The 15,256-nt window shown below is 62.7% G+C and overlaps 1 protein-coding gene across 4 annotated transcripts; it reads right to left on the bottom strand.

Moving 5' to 3' along the window:
* Window positions 1-5,064: 5,064 nt before the first annotated feature.
* On the bottom strand, window positions 5,065-14,324 carry LIMK1 (LIM domain kinase 1). 4 transcript variants are annotated; one of them, XM_063402349.1, is made up of 16 exons: window positions 14,126-14,324; window positions 12,418-12,514; window positions 9,909-10,047; window positions 9,438-9,547; window positions 9,170-9,361; window positions 8,641-8,746; window positions 8,375-8,559; window positions 8,119-8,302; window positions 7,951-8,037; window positions 7,607-7,738; window positions 7,444-7,503; window positions 7,304-7,369; window positions 7,048-7,204; window positions 6,893-6,948; window positions 6,260-6,417; window positions 5,884-6,167 (listed from the first exon to the last, which is right to left on the bottom strand). In XM_063402349.1, exons 1-16 carry the CDS (start codon window positions 14,181-14,183, stop codon window positions 6,017-6,019), a joined length of 1,938 nt encoding a protein of 645 aa, XP_063258419.1. In that variant the 5' UTR covers window positions 14,184-14,324; the 3' UTR covers window positions 5,884-6,016. The 4 variants fall into 4 exon arrangements, with proteins under 4 accessions (XP_063258418.1, XP_063258420.1, XP_063258419.1 ...); XM_063402348.1 differs by lacking the exon at window positions 6,260-6,417 and having other exon boundaries at window positions 5,065-6,167; XM_063402351.1 differs by lacking the exons at window positions 12,418-12,514; window positions 14,126-14,324 and adding an exon at window positions 11,856-12,011.
* Window positions 14,325-15,256: the final 932 nt, after the last annotated feature.

The following is a 15,256-nucleotide window of genomic DNA, read 5'->3' as shown; positions in this document are numbered from 1 at the left end:
AAAAAGCCAGTGGTAATTCCCCAGGAGGAAATGATGGATCCAGCCCCAGTCAGGCTCTGACTGATGCTGTGTGACTCCACAGGGACCATGTCAGCCTTGTCCCCAACCTTGTCACTGCCTGGCATCTCTTTCTCTCCAACGTTATAGAACCAGGCTTTGTCCAGATGGCTCCACATTCCCTTTATTCCCATAAATAACCATCACAGGCTCAACACAGCCTCAGAGAGCACCGGTGGCCACCTCAACCCTGTATTCAGGGGATCCAGGCAGGGATCCCGCTCTCCCAGCACCTCATCTTGGCTGGCTGGAGGGTCCAGGCAGGGGGCAGGTCAGGGCAGGCAGGGCAGGCAGGTGAGGGTGGCTGTTTACATCCCTAATCCCCACAGCAAGCGCTTTCCTCCAGGATTACCGGGGATTAGGGGCTTGGGGGCTCCAGGAGCTCAGCCCAGGCTCTCCCTGCCCTTCAAGGAGCAGCACTGAGCCCCGCGGGGGTGGGAGGACACTGTCGGGATGAGCCGGGCATTCTCAGCCGGCACTGTCGGGATGAGCCGGGCGTTCTCAGCCGGCACTGCCGGGATGAGTTGAGTGTTCTCGGCCTGGCCAGCGGGCACCACCTGGAGCAGCTTGCCATGGCCTCACTCTGGTAGTCCAGTGCCCATCGAGGCAGAGGAGCTGCAACCTGGGCTTTACATAGAGCATTAAAAGCTGAAGGGATCAGCTGCGGAGTAGGAGGGGGCACAGGGGCTGCAAGTTCCTGTCTGGGAGATGACGCAAAGGGGAGCAATGGTGATGCCCAGGGAGGGTGGCACAGCTGGAGGGGTCCCCAAAGTCCCCGAGGCACCCCAAGGTCCCTCGGCCTGGTGGCAGCAGCGACCCCAAGTCCCAGCCCGCCTGGGAAGTCTCTGCTCGCTACCGGGGCCCAGAGCTCTATAATTACCATGGGAGGCTGAGTTATTTTGGGAAGCGGCTTTGCTGCTGCCAAAGCTTTTATTCCTCCAAACCAAAACAAGATGGAAAGAGCCCAGCCCAGGATGCTGCATCCGGCAGGCATGGGGAGCTTAACCTCCTCGCTGCCTGCACCCGGCATCACCCGGCACCGAGACAGGGCGTGGGGCTTGGGCTGCCCGGGAGGGTTCCAAGGAGGGTCGGGGGAGAAGATTTGGGGTCACAGAGACCACAGGGGGTCAGCCAAGCATGGGATGGAGCTGGGGGTCAGTCCTGTCCTCAGCTGCTCGCAGGTCCAGAGGCCACATGTTCGGATGCTTCCCTGCATCTGCTGTGAGAACTTCTATTTTTAGCTCTTGCAACAGGTCCCATTTTGGGGCCTTCCCAGTGCAATGGCTGGGCCCAGGAATGCCATATGCATGGAGTGGAGCACCTTGCTGCTGCTCCCAGTGACCCATCCCAGAGGACAAAGCCCCAAGGGTCCATCCCCGAAGCCACGAGAGCACAGGCAGAAGTTCTGCTCTCCACTCTCCAAAGCAGTCAGACTCCAAGCTGGGAATAAACTCATTTTTCACACTGTGGAAAGGATGAGCCACATCAGACACTCCATGGTGCTCCCCAAGATCTGCTCCAGCACAGGTATGAGGTGGGTTGGGAGGAGTCTTTGCTCAGGTTGGAACCTGAAAACCTGAGGTGTAACTCCTGCCTTTTGGCCTCTTTCCCTTGGTCTGAACCCAGAAGGGGCTCCCTGTGCTTGAGTCTTAGAGGGTAGCCAGTAGCCCCCAAACCCAGGGTCTGAGGTCCCCTAAACCCAAAACCCACATACCAGGGTGTTCCAGCTCCCCAAACCCACACACAGGGGTTCTCTAGAATCACACATGAGGGTCTCACAGCTCCCCAAAGCCACGCACGAGGCTTTCCTCATCCTTGGGCTGTCTCTGCAGGGAGCTCCTGCTCAGAGTAGGGGGGTCATGAGGTCCTGAGGGTCCACATTCCCTAAGCCCGAGCAGTGCCAGCCTTTTGGAGGGGTTTGGACACAGGATGAGCTCTATGGGATGGTGTCACAGCAGTGGGGACAGTGTCACAGCCATTCAAACCTTAGGTGGTCCGACCTAAGCCCTGCCCACCTGAACCTTCCCACAGCTCATCACGTGTCACCAGCTCCCAAATCCCTCACAAAGGACTCATCAGTCGATGCTGCCCATCCCTGGTCCTGCCTGGGGACTTGGTGGCACTGGGGAATCAGGAGCACCCATCACTTACCTCCCCCTCTGGAACCCCTTGGGAAGGGGCTGTGCTGGAGCTGGGGGAGGACTGCAGTGGGACTGAGGAGAAGTCATTTTTCCCATCAGAAGCAGCTGAGGCTCTCAGGGCCCCCCAGCTGTCCCCTCCCAGTGTCCCCACAGGACCAGTAGCTGGGTCAGGGATAGGTCCCACATGCCCCCAGCTGGCAGAGAGGGGCAGGATGGCAGAACCATATTCCCAGGGCTGTGTGTATAAATGCCACATTAATGTAGACTTTACAAAAACTGATGACAAATGAGGTTGAGTCTGTGCCCCAGGGGATTTTCTTGCCTGGATTTGGCCAGCCTCACCTATCAGGGACCAGAGGACACAGGACGGGGGACAGGAGCTGCAGTGACAGCCCTTCTTCCCATCCTCATATCCCACAGCCCATTCCAGTTATGGGGGAAATTGAGGCAGACAGGTACTGACCTCCCACCATTGGCCTCGGAGCTCCACAAGGGTTTTGGGCATCTGGATGTTCCCCATGGAGCCACCAGGTCCTGGTAACGTGTGTGACACAAGGAGGTGGCTCCTATCCCAGCCCAGGTTGCAGAGGGGAGGTGTGACAATGACACCAAATCATGGAGAGAGGGCTCAGACTGCTCCAGAACCACACAAAGCTAGAGCCAGAGGGAGGGATCCTGTACCCAGGGGATGGATGTGGCTCTGGGGACAGGGTCAATCATGACAGACACCCTGCAGAGCCACGTGCCAGATGCAGGATGGGCATCAGAGGGGTGGAGGACAGGAATGATCCCAGGATGTCTCCAGTCCAGTCTCTAGCTCAAAGGAGGGATGGGCTGAGGTGGAAAGGGTTCCAGAGGATCCCAGAGCCATCACCTGCTCACCACTGGAAAATCCCTGTGTAGGGCGAGGATGGGGACCAGACCCCACGTCCCCATGGAGCTGGACACCCCAGCCGGATCCCAGTGACCCCTCCCCAGCTCCATCCCTCCCTACAGAGCTGGGCACCTTGATGGGATCCCAGGAATCCTTTTCCATCTCCATACATCCCTGTGCAGCTGGGTGTCCTGACTGCTCCCCAGCACTTCTCCTTGCACATCTCAAGCCTCATGAGGACCTCTGCCCATTATCCATCACAAGATGTCCTCTAGGAAGGTCCCCACAGCACCGGTGCCCATCTTGCCAGGATTCTGGGAGAACCTGCCCTTCTTCCTCTCCCCTGGAGCCCCAACCTTCCCCACGAGGAAGGTGACAAACCCACGGCCACTGGTTCATGGCTGGAGCTCACAGTGCGTCCTTGACAGAGCCACCACCAGCGCCTTTGGTCACCCCCTAGGTGGGGACACCTGGCTTCCCACGAGCCACAGTTCCAAACTGGGGTCAGGTGTGGGTAGGACCTACTGGAGACATCCCTGGGGGGGCACAGAGCAGGACCTGGGAGGAGACAGTGGATGCAGTGGCAGCTCTTGGTGGCCTGTGACATGGTCTGGGTGGCCTTGACCCTCCTGGGAGCAGATGACTGGAGGGGACAGCCAAGTGCTGGTGATGGGATGAGCCCCCTCCTGCGGGCACTGGGCCAGGCTGCACAGGGCTGGATTTGGGCACAGGGTGCTGCACAGCTCTGGAGGGGACTTTTGGGTGACAGTGACAGCATAGGGCCACTGAGGCTGTGCCAGAGCCATCTCCCTGCCTGGCAAGGGGGTGTTCCAGCAGGTGGCTTGGTCTGGGATGAGTTGCTGGTCACAGGGGTGACTGAGTGGCCACTTGATGTTGTGGCCAGCTGCTGGCTCTTGCCCCAAGTGCCACTAGCAAGTGTCTCAGTGAGTGTGGCATCCATGGCACCAGGAGGCACACCACACCCCAGCTGACCCCAGATGGGTGAGAGGTTGGGGGGGTCCCATGGGTTTGGGGGTTCCTGCTGCAGGGCTGGGGCTCTCCTGGGGTCCTGCTCTCCTGTGGCAGCAGGGGACTGTGGTGTTTCCCAGGTGTGATGCCAACAGTGGGCCCCTCACCCCAGCGTTCCCAGGAAGTGACAGTGTCCTGCTCCCAGAGAGAAGAATCAGCACAGTGTGGTGTCACCAAGGGCAGTGTGACAGCCTGTGACACCAGGCAGGGTGGTCCCTGTCCCTCAGTGGGGTACTCGGGAACAGGCAGTCAGGAGCCACCCTAGGAGAGGGGACAGAGGGGACTGTCACTACATCCCCCTGGTCCCTCCAGAACGATAAACCATGAGGTTTCCTGATGGGGGTTCCAGCCTAGATCCTGGGACCCCTTCAGGCTCCTTCCCCAGCTGCAGCATCACTGCAGCCATCCTTGGGGACATCCCCCCAGTCCCATTACTTCCCTGTCACTCCCCTCTCAGCTCATTGGGTTCCAGGTCTTCTCCAGCTTCCAAAGCCCAGCATCCCCCAAGGATGGAGCTCCCCTACTTGGGGACCTTAGTTTGCTTCAGGAAGGTGTTCAGGTGACAGAGGGACAGCATGGCAGGGCCAGGGGCTACCCCAGCATGATGGACCTCACTGTTCCCTGGGGCTGGTTTTACACCAAAGGCAAAGCAGCTCCATGGCACTGATGGTCACATGGCTCCATCACCACTCTGGCGTGACAGTGGGCATGGCCACCAGGCCACAGGGCTTGGGAGCCCTGGTGACATAGGCAGGGATGGCACCAGTCCCAGGGCTCGGGGTACCCACAGTGGGGGTGGGGACAGCACAATGGGGGACAACAGCACTGCCCCCACAGGCATGAGCGAGCTGGTGGATGCCAACACGGCCAGTGCCATAGCCCCACCCTGGGCAGAGGGCCTGTCTCCTCCTGCCTCAGTTTCCCCAGGAGCTCCCAGCCCCCCCGGGGGAGGCGAGCGATTGCCAACAGGCCGGGCAGCGAGCGGGGAAGGATTTATTGACTCACAGCTCGGGGTACATCACAGTTTGAGCTCCCTTCCCACCTCCGCAGAGGACATCGCCTTGGACTTCCCGGGCAAAAGTGCACGGAGAGGCTTCACAGTTTGATCCCTTCGGGAAAGCAGAACCGAGGCAGTGACAAATGGCAAACGCTACGTTGTATGAAAAAATAATACAAACTCTTCTCTTTAAATATCTTACAGAAAAATGAACCTGAATAAAGAGCATGAAAAGCACCGCGTGGCGCAACCCCTTGGGCCCCCCAGGCCAGGGAGACCGAGATGAGCCACGTCCCCACGTCCCTCTGGAGCACCTGGTGCCATCCCCGGAGCTACGTGGTCAGGGCTCAGCACGGGCAGTAGTGTCGTGGGGGCAGCAGGGACCATTACGTTCCTGTCCCCACGCCACGGTCCTCCACGAGCCCTCGCTCGGCCGGGGTGCTGGCAGCCCCTCAAGCCAGGGGTGCCGGTGGGAGCAGCCTCAGGGGCCGGCCGAGGGCAGGGGCGTTGCTACGAGGGTGCCCTGGGGGGCCGCGGGGTCCCTCCCGTGTCGCAGTGCAAGTTCACGGAAAGCCAAGGCACCGCCGCGAGGCTGCGGCTCTGTCCGGGGCAGCCCGGGGGCTCGGGCGGGGGCAGCCCCGCTGTGCAAAGGGGAGGTGAGCCGGGTGGGGGACACGGGGACGTGGGACGGTCCCCGCGGTGCGGCCGGCCGGGCTGGTCCTGGCGGTCAGAGCTACGGCGTGCGGGGTGCCCAGGGCCATGCGGCCCCGGGGAGAGCCGGCTCCCCGGGGTGGGCAGCAGGGTGGGGGCGCGTCCAGGGGCCCGGGGATCCAGCCCCGGGGTGGGGCAGCCACAGGAGCAGCTGGCAGGAGGCACAGCTCCTTCTCCCGTGGCTGCAGAGGGGTGTGGGTGGAGGCTCTACCGCGGGGGCACGGGCAGCCCCCCCTCCCGCCGGTGCGTCTCCCCGAAGGCTCGGTCCAGCTGCTCCAGCTGGGAGCTCAGCGGCAGGTGGATCTCCAGGTGCATGCGCAGCGTCTCCAGCCACTGCTCCAGCTTGGCGAAGGATGGCCTGAGCAAGGAGGGGGACAGGTGGCAGCTCCTCTGGCTCTGCCCCCACCCTGTCCCCTGCCCCAGGGAGCCCTGGCAGTCTCTGTCACCCACCGCTTCTCAGGGTCCAGGTCGCAGCAGCAGACAGCGATAGGGAAGAAGCTGGGGGGGCAGGCGGGGGGGCAGTAGCGCTCCAGGAAGCCCCGGACATTGAGGCCAAAGTCGGTGGTGCGGGGCAGGTAATCAGGGTCAGCGCTCACCCGGCCGATGATCTGTGGGCAGCAGCAGGGACGAGTGGGCTCAGCACCAAGGGGAGACCTCAACCCCAAACAGGGACCCCTAAGCCCCAAGGGGGAGACATGGAAGTTCCAGGAGGGAGCCCAAACACAATGAAGAAATCCCAGCCCCAAGGGACAGACCCCAATACAGAGACTCTTAACCAAAGGAGAGAGGCCCCAATTCCAAGGGAGGACTCCAAGCTGAAGAGGGGGAACTCAAGCACAACGAAGACCTCAACCCCAAAAGGGAGACCCCAAAGCCAAGGGCAAGAACCTTATCCTGGAGAGAAACACAAACACAGCAAGGAGCCCTAGGGGGACCCCAAGCCCAAGGGAAGAGGCTCCAATCCTTAGGTGGAAACTCTAAACATCCCAGCCCCAAGGGGGGCCACCCCAACCTTGGGGGAGTGACCCTAAACACCATGAGGGACCCAGCCCCCATGGCAGACCCCAGCCCCAGGGCACTTGCCTCACACAGGACAATGCCGAAGGAGAAGATGTCCACCTTCTCATCGTAGCTCCTCCCTGCAGACACAGGGTCAGGGCATGTCACACATCCTGTCCCTGCCCCACCAGGCATCCCCTGCCTGGGAACAAAGCCCTGGCTGGCCACATTCCCCTCACCATTGATCATCTCGGGGGCCATCCAGTAGGGGTTCCCCACCACCGTGTAGCGCTTCTTGCGGTCCGGTTTCTTCAGGTTCTTGAGATGTTCGGGTTGGTTCTTCTCGTCCACCATCAGCCGTGCCAGCCCAAAGTCAGCCACCACCACGCTCTTGTTCTAGAGGGCACAGGGAGGGATGAGGCCTGGGGGGGAGGCCACACAGGGACTGAGAGCCCCAGCCAGGCCGGGGGAGGCCAGCACCAAGATGGGACTCACCTCCCGCACGAGGCAGTTGTGAGAGTTGAGGTCACGGTGGATGATGTTCATGGAGTGGAGGTAGGCCTGTGGGAAGGGTGGTTTGAGCCCCCCCAGCCACCAGTACCCATCCCACCCTCCCATCCCATGGTGACACCCACCATGCCAGCAGCGATGTCCTTGGCAAAGCTGACCCGCTGGCTCCAGGGGTAGTGACTGTCCTGGGGGGCAGGAGGGGGAATTTGCCAGGGAATGGAAAACAAAGAGGGGTCCCCCAACCCTCCCCCAGGTTGGAGGGACCAACCTGCTCTTCCCAGTGCTCACCATGCTCTTAATGAGGCTCCTCAAGGTGCCCCCTTTGATGTACTCTGTGATGAAGTTGAGCCTCTTCTCCTTGTAGAGCACCCCGATGAACTTGAGCACATTGGGGTGTTCCAGGCAGCGCATCACCTTCACCTGCAGGACACCCCGCCAGCCCCATGTCCGTGACACCCCAAGGCTCCCACACCCCCTGGACAGAGCCGCTGCTCGTAAGCTCAGCGGACAGGGCTGCACCCATGGAGCTTGGCCACCCCTAACCAGGAGATGTGCCCAGATCCCGCCAGGATCAAACAGACCCAACCCTCGTGTCCCCCCAGCCTGGGGGATTAAGGGAAGGGGACCCTCACCTCTTTGAGGAAGGTCCTCTGCGTCTCCTCGTCGAAGCGGATTAGCTCCTTCATGACCATCACCTCGCCCGTCTCCCGATGTGTCACCTGGCCGGGAGTGCAGGGACTCAGCCACCCCATCTCCATCCTGGGGGGCTGAGACCCCCAAGCTCGTGCCCCCTGTCTGACCTTGATGGCCTGGCCGAAGCAGCCCTTGCCCAGCACCTCTCCGTGGATGAGGTCAGAGGGCCGGAAGATGCGGTGGGCACGGGACACGATGCGCAGGGACTCGGAGCGCCCGATGTCCTTGCGCTGGGACGCGGGAGAGCCCACGGACCCCGAGCCTGGGGACTTGTCCGTGCTGCAGCTCCTCCTGCGGGATGGACAGGCAGAGGTCAGGAGGTGGGGGGGAGCCAGCAAGAGCAGGGGTAGGGGGTGGCCTTACGTGACAGCGCGCTGGCGCATAGCAGCAGGGTCCCCGCAGGGTGCGGGGGCTGGCAAGCACAGGGGGCTGCATGGGGCGGGCAGTGGGCTGCCCGCCAGCCCTGGCTCCCGGCCCACGGGCTCATGAGGGTCATGCTCGATGGTCAGCTGCAGCAAGCGGCTCGTCTCCTGGATCAGCAGGTCAATCTGCAGAGGGAAATGACGATGGGGTGGGTCTGGGGACATGGCAGCAATGGGGCTGGCTGGGGTGCGACAAGGGAACCATACCTCATCCAGGGGGACGTGGCCGATGGGGGTCCCGTTGATCTCCAGGATGCGGTCACCAACATGGATGGAGTTCTTCATGTCAGGGCTGATGCAGTCCGGGTCCACCCTGTGGGGACAGTGGGGTCAGACCCCCAACACTGTCACCATCAGGGGGGTGTGCTGGGACAGTCCAAACAGGTGTGTCAGACTTCACTGTCACCCTCCCTCCTGGACAGGGACGTGCTGGCACAGTCTCCACAAGCCACCCCAACCACACAGGGCCATGTGTGGTACCCACAGCTCACTGTGGCATATGAGGCAATGCCAGCATGGGCAGGGACACACCAGCACAGCCCCCACAAACACCTCTGCAGTTGGGGACATGCCACCACGGTCCCAACAGGCCACGCCTGGACAATGGGGACAACCCAGCCCCACCCCTCTTCCTCCCACCCCAAAAGGTGTCCCTGGGATGGATCCCAGAGGTAGAAGGGGCATGGGATGCGCCAGCCCTGGGGAGGGGATGGTGGTAGAGGGGACAGGGACGCACTCTCGGACGCGCACGGTGCGGGGGTGCTCGGTGCCGCAGCCCTGGTCGATGGAGACGGAGAAGCCACGCTTGCCGTCAGAGCAGGCGGGGATGGACACGAGGGTGACGGTGTGAGGGATGCGGGAGGCGGGTGAGTCCGGCAGGATCTGCTCGATCACCGGTGTCACCACCATCTGGTAGTAGCAGTGGCCACTGTGGGGAGCAGAGCAGAAGGGTGGGTGGGGGTACCGAGGGACGTGTCCCCCCGGTCCCCCCAGAGAACACGTACCAGTAGAGCTTGGAGCGCTCCACCAGTGCGTAGGTGTCCCCGTCCCCAATGAACGTGCGGCAGTTGAGGCAGCTGAAGCACTCGGGGTGGTACTTCTGTTCCCCAGCCACCTGTGGGCAATGCCATCAGCCCTGGGACCTCCTGTCCGGGCACCAAGGGCAGGTCCAGGGTTTGGAGGGGGCTGGGAGCACCCACGGGTGCACCAGGGCCATGGGAAGGGTAGGTTGAGCCATGGGATGGTAGGGACAGTAGTGCAACCAAGCTAGGTGTAGGAACCCACCACCCTGAGCTTCTCTCCTGCATCCCCCAACCCCAACATGGCCCTCCAGGGTCCCCTAAAACATAGAGGACACCCCTGCAACACCCAGTGGTCCTGGAGGTCTGCACCCCTTCCTCACCTCCCCTGCTCCCCAGGAGCTCAGCCATGGGACAAGCTCCATGTCCCACCCCTGGGGACCCCGTGGTGCTCACCATGACCAGTCCCTTGTTGATCTGCTCAGAGCAGCCGTGGCACAGCTCCCCAAAGTGTGCCCAGTAATCCTTCTTGCAGTACAGACGCCCATCCTTCTCATAGTACTGATGGGACAGGGAGGCCCCACACTCACAGCACCTGCAGCAGGGACAGGGACTCCTTATCACCTCGTCCCCATTGTCACCCTGGGGCGCAGCCAGTGCTCGCCCACTCCACAGCTCTCTGGGCAAGCTGCTTCCCCCACTTCCTACGTAGCTGCAGGGCCACCATATCAATATGTCACAATCTCCAGGGTGACTGCAGGTGATTCTGGGGGTGACAGTGCAGGCTGGGGCTGCAGGGATATGTGGGGACACCGCAGCGGACAGGGGAGGGGATGCGGGGCAGGGAGAGGCATGAAGAGGGAAGCGCCAGCCCTGCATGGATGTGCTAGCCCGGACAAAGACACACAGAGGGATGTACCAGACTGGTGACAGACATGCCACCCTGGTGACAGATGTGCCAGCCTGGCACAGACTTACAGAGGGATGAGACAGACTGGTCACAAGCGTGGCAGCCTGGTCACAGACAGAGGAACATCCCACCCTGGTGACAGATACACAGAAGGGCATGTCCCTCTATCCATGACTAAGGTGACATGCCAGTCCGGTCACAGACATACAGAGGGATGTCCCACCCTGGTCACCAGTGTGTCACCCTGCTCACAGATGTGACAGCCTGGTCATGGGCGCACAGAGGAACATGTCACCCTAATCATGGACAGAGGGATGTCCCACCCTGGTCACAGACACACACAGAGACGTGCCAGCCTGGTGAGGGATGTGCCAGACTTGCCATGGACATGACACCATGGTGACAGACATGCCAGCCAAGCACAGACACACAGAGGGATGTCCCATCCTAGCCAGGGACATGCCAGCCTTGGGACAATCCACAAGGGGCACAGGGGGTGAGGGAGCTGCTCGGGGGCTGCTGGAGGGCGGAAGGGGGTGAGAACAGCAGGGTGTGCACGGGGGTGCAGAGGGGCCTCTCAGTTTTGGAATACAGTGGCAGGGGTGGCCCATCAGACAGGGGAGGGAGGGGTACCAGAGAGCATTTGTGTGGGGGTGGAGGAGTGGCTGGGAGGTGCAGAAGGGGGGCTAGAGAGGATTTTCTATATGGGAGTGCTGAATGGGTGCAGGGGATGCTGTGGGAGGGGTGCAGGGGCCTGCAAGGCAGGAGATCCTCTCAGGGAAGGAGGGGTTGATTGGGGAAAAAGGGGGAGCTGTAGGGGATTTGCAGTACCGGGGTGCTGTAGGGTGCAGGGAGTTGCAAAGGGGGTGCAGGGGGAGCTGTAGGGGATTTCCTGTAGGGGATTGCAGTACCAGGGTGCTGTAGGGTGCGGGGTTGCTGCAGGACACTCTGCAGGGGGTGCCGCGGGGTGTCCGGGGACTGTCGCAGTCCCCCTGCCCCCGGCCACGCAAGTGGAATACCAAACAGCGATGACGTCACGGCGCGGAGTTTCCCCACCCCATGACGTCACCGTGTGAGGACTCCCCCCCTATGGCGCAGCACAAACCTCCCCTGTGCTGGGGGCGGGGGCGGAGAGGATGAGGAGGAGGAGTGGGGCAGGAAGAACTGCAGGGGGAGGAGAGGGAAGAGGAGGGGGAAACAGAGGACAAGGGGAAGGGGATGGGGAGAAGGAGGAGAAGAAGAGGAGAGGGAGAAGAGGAGGAAGAAGAGAGGACGAGCAGAAGCAGGAGGGCTTTCAGTGAGCCCAGCGCTGCCGGAAGCCGCTCAGCCGTCGGGGTTACCGGATCCAGCTGCAGCCCCGCAGTGGCTCCGCTTCGGCAGACGGCCCAGAGCGGGGGAGCCGAGCATGGCGGACAGAGTCTGAGCCTCCCGGGGCTCCCTGGGGTGCAGCACCCGCCCTGATCCACTCCTACTCCCATCCCACTCCCACTCACTTGGCTCCGGCGCTCAGGACGCGGCTCTTCCTCAGTACCGCCGCCAGCATCCTCCTCTAGGACAGGGACACACCCCGGGGACAACTCTGGGCACCCCCAATCCCGCAGGGAACCCCCTCAGATCCCAGGCACCCCTGTGCCCCTCGCCCCAGGCCTCTCTCCTTCTTCTCGGAGCTCCAGCAGCTGGAGCTGCTGGGAGGGCTCGAGTGAAAGAGGAAACAGGGAGGGAGGGGGGCGGGTGACACCAGCCACGCGCACCCTGTCACCCAGCAGCAGGAGGGGACAGCGAGGCACGGGCAGCACAGCCCTCTGCCAGGACGCCAGGCATCCCTCGGGTGCCAGGAGCCACAGCCACGCTCCAGTGAGTGACACCATGAGGGCCTCACGCATGTCCTCACCACAGCCGGAGCAGGAGGGAGCACTGTCCCTGGTGGCAGCCCAGTGTCCCTAAGGCCAGCCATTCCGGTGTCCATGACACCATCCATCCCGACGCCCCTGATGCCATCCCAGTGTCCCTAGCACAGTCCACTCCAGCGTCCCCGTGTCCTTCGGCGGGTCCCACCTGAAGCAGTCGGCGTGCCAGTCAGCCTTCAGAGCCTGCAGGTACTGCCCATCGTAGATGCCCTGCCCGCAGCTCGCACACACTGGCAGGTCGGTCCCTGCAGGCAGGGGAACACGAGGGGACAGGGCTGTCACCCCACAGCAGCACCCGGGACTAAATTCCTCTGCCCGGGGTGGTGAGTTCCATCCCCCATCCATTGATCCCGAAATGGGTCAAGGTCGTGGCACCCATGGCCCCAGGGCTGGCGACAGGGCAGGGTTGGGATGGAGACACATGCAGGATGGCGGCAGAGGGGGCAGGATGGTGTAGCGAGGGTGAAGAGGGGCAGGATGGGTGCGCCAAGGGATCCAGGGAGGCTGGCAGGTGTGGGATGGGTGCTGGGTGCATGGGGGAACAGCAGGATGAGTGCTGGGGGGTCCTGGGGGACACAGAGGGTGCAGGGTGTGTGCTGGAGGATGCAGGAGGACACACGGGGATGCATGATGGGTGTTGGGTGATGAATGGGGGACAGAGAGGGATGCTGGAGGGATGCAGGAGGACACAGACGGGTGCAGAGGATGCTGAGGGATGCACAGTGCATGAGGAGTCACAGAGGGCTGCAAGGTGGCTGCAGGGGTCCTGGGGGTGCAAGTTCTCAGGGTGTGTGGGGAGAAAAGAGGGGACCAGTGAGTGCAGGGGGGAGGGAAGGCACAGCAGGTATCTGGGGGTGCAGGAGGGATGCAGGCTGGAGGGGATGTGGAGATGCAGGAGGGGATGCAGCCTGGACAAGGGCGTAGAGGGAGATGTGGGATGCTGGGAGGGTGCAGGCAGGGATGCAGGTTGGGTGCAGAGGGGGAGAGTTCTTGACAAGGAGGATGGGGGAGATTTGGGGGGTGCAGGGGCGAGTGTAGGCTGTACAAGGAAGGATGGGGGGATGCAGGCTGAACTGGGGGCACAGGGAAGATCTATGGGCGCACAGGGGATGCAGGGTGAACAGGGACTGCACAGAGACATTTGGGGGTGTGAGGAGGATGCAGGCTGGAGGGGATGCAGGAAGATGCAGGCTAGGGGAGCGATGTAGGGTGGGCAAGGTGGGCTCGGTAAAGGGTGCATGGGGACATTTAGGGGTGTAGTGGAGGATGCAGTGGGTGATGTGGGCTGGATGAGTGAGAGGTGCAGGGGGTGATTTGCAAGTACAAGAGGGATGCAGGGTGTTTGGGGAGTGCAGGGGACGTGTGGGGACCACGGGGGATGTAAGGTGCGGGAGGAGCGTTTCAGAGAGGAATGCAGGGGTGCAGGGTTATGCAAGGAGGGGGGGCTGTGGGCAAGGTTCAGGCTGGATGGGGGGCACGGGATGTCGGGCTGCAAGGGGGACACAGACCAGAGAGGATGCAGTGGGGGGATGAGGGCTGGGCGAGGAGGTGCAGGGGGGAGATGAAGAATGAACTGCGGGCACACGGGGACATTCAGGGATACAGGGGTGATGCGGGCTAGGTGGGGAATGCAGGGGCCATGCTGGTGGTGCAAGGGTACAGGATGGGGATGCTGAGGAGGATGCAGGGACGCAGAGACAGTGGGGAGGATGAGGGTGGCTGCGGGCAGGATGCGGGCAGGATGCGGCGGGCTGCAGGCCGGCGGGAGGGTCCGCACGAGCCGGGCTAGGGGGTCCCGGGGCCCGAGCGGCGGCGGAAGCGCTGAGTCAGGCGGGGGGGCTCGGGGGGTCACGAACCTTCGTCCTCTCCCATAGGCTCGTCCCTCCAGGTGCAGCACAGCAGCATCAACCTCATGCAGGCGCGGTGGTCGGCGCCGCGCCGAGCCGGGCCTGTGGCAGTGGCGCTGGCGGTCCCCGCGCGGGCGCAGCCCCGGTCGGGCCCCCCCGGCCCTGCCGCTGCCGCTGCGGCTCCCGGGCGGGACCGCGGCTCCTGCACCGCGCCTGCGCGGCCGCGGGGAGGGGCGGGGCCTCGGGGGCACGGGGCGGGGCCAGGGCAGGACAGGGTGGGGCGCAGCCGGAGCGGGTGTGGCTTTGTGGGCGTGGCCAGTGCAATGGGCGTGGCCGGCAGGGCGTAGTCGCGGTCAGGGGCGGGGGCGAGGCTCGGGGTGGACGATCCGGCGTGGGGGGCATGCGGAGCTTACGGGGCGATGGGGCCGTCCTCACCCGCCCCTGACCGCTCCAGGTGTGCTCACACACCGTGGTGTCCCCAGCTACGCCAGGCCAGCCCCATGGGCAGGGCACGGGTGTCACCACACCCACTACTGGCCATCACGCGTGTCCCCACGTGCCCCAGGCTGTCACTGTGGTCAAGGCACAGGTGACATTTGCCTTGAGATGTCATCGTAGGGCATCACATGGCTGTCCCTGTCATTCCCCACGTTGTCACCGGGGGATAGAGCATGGACATCTCCCTGCATCCCCAGGCCACCACCATGGCAAGGGGCATGGACCTCATCCTGGGTCCCAGGCTTGTCACTGTGGGATAGGGAATGGATGTCCCCTTCATTTCCTGCACTGTTACCATGAGACAGCACATGGGTGTCATCCCCTGGGCTGTCACCAAGTGCAGGAACAGTCCTGTTGGTTCCCAAGCTGTCACTGGGGCACAAGGCATTGACATTTTCCTGCACCCCCAGGCCCCCACTGTGAATCAGAGCAGAGACCTTTTCCTGAGGCTGTCACACTGGGACAGGGCAGAGATGTCCCCAACACCTCAGGCCAGGGCACAGACCTCCTCCTGGGACCCTGGGTTGTCACTGTGGGAAAAGGCATGGCCAACCCCTAGGTCCCCAGGCTATCCCTCCCACCTCCTACCAGATGTCGCAGGGCTGTGACCATGCAGTGAGACAAGCGACATCCCTGAAGCAA

This window comes from Prinia subflava, chromosome 8 (genome assembly GCF_021018805.1).
Source record: "Prinia subflava isolate CZ2003 ecotype Zambia chromosome 8, Cam_Psub_1.2, whole genome shotgun sequence".
NCBI classification, from domain to species: Eukaryota; Metazoa; Chordata; class Aves; order Passeriformes; family Cisticolidae; genus Prinia; species Prinia subflava.
Note: the sequence above shows the minus strand (reverse complement) of the source record. Positions and strands in the feature narration are given on the sequence as shown.

Bases quoted from the DNA above. Each gene is read 5' to 3' on its own strand.
- LIMK1 (XM_063402348.1), bottom strand. From the start codon at position 14,183: ATGAGGTTGATGCTGCTGTGCTGCACCTGGAGGGACGAGCCTATGGGA. The intron at 7,370-7,443 runs GTGGGTGTCACC...CCCTTCCCACAG, and splicing joins AGGACATCGCTGCTGGCATG to GCCTACCTCCACTCCATGAA. The intron at 6,949-7,047 runs GTGAGGGGAATG...CTGTGTCTGCAG, and splicing joins GGCCCCCGAGATGATCAATG to GGAGGAGCTACGATGAGAAG.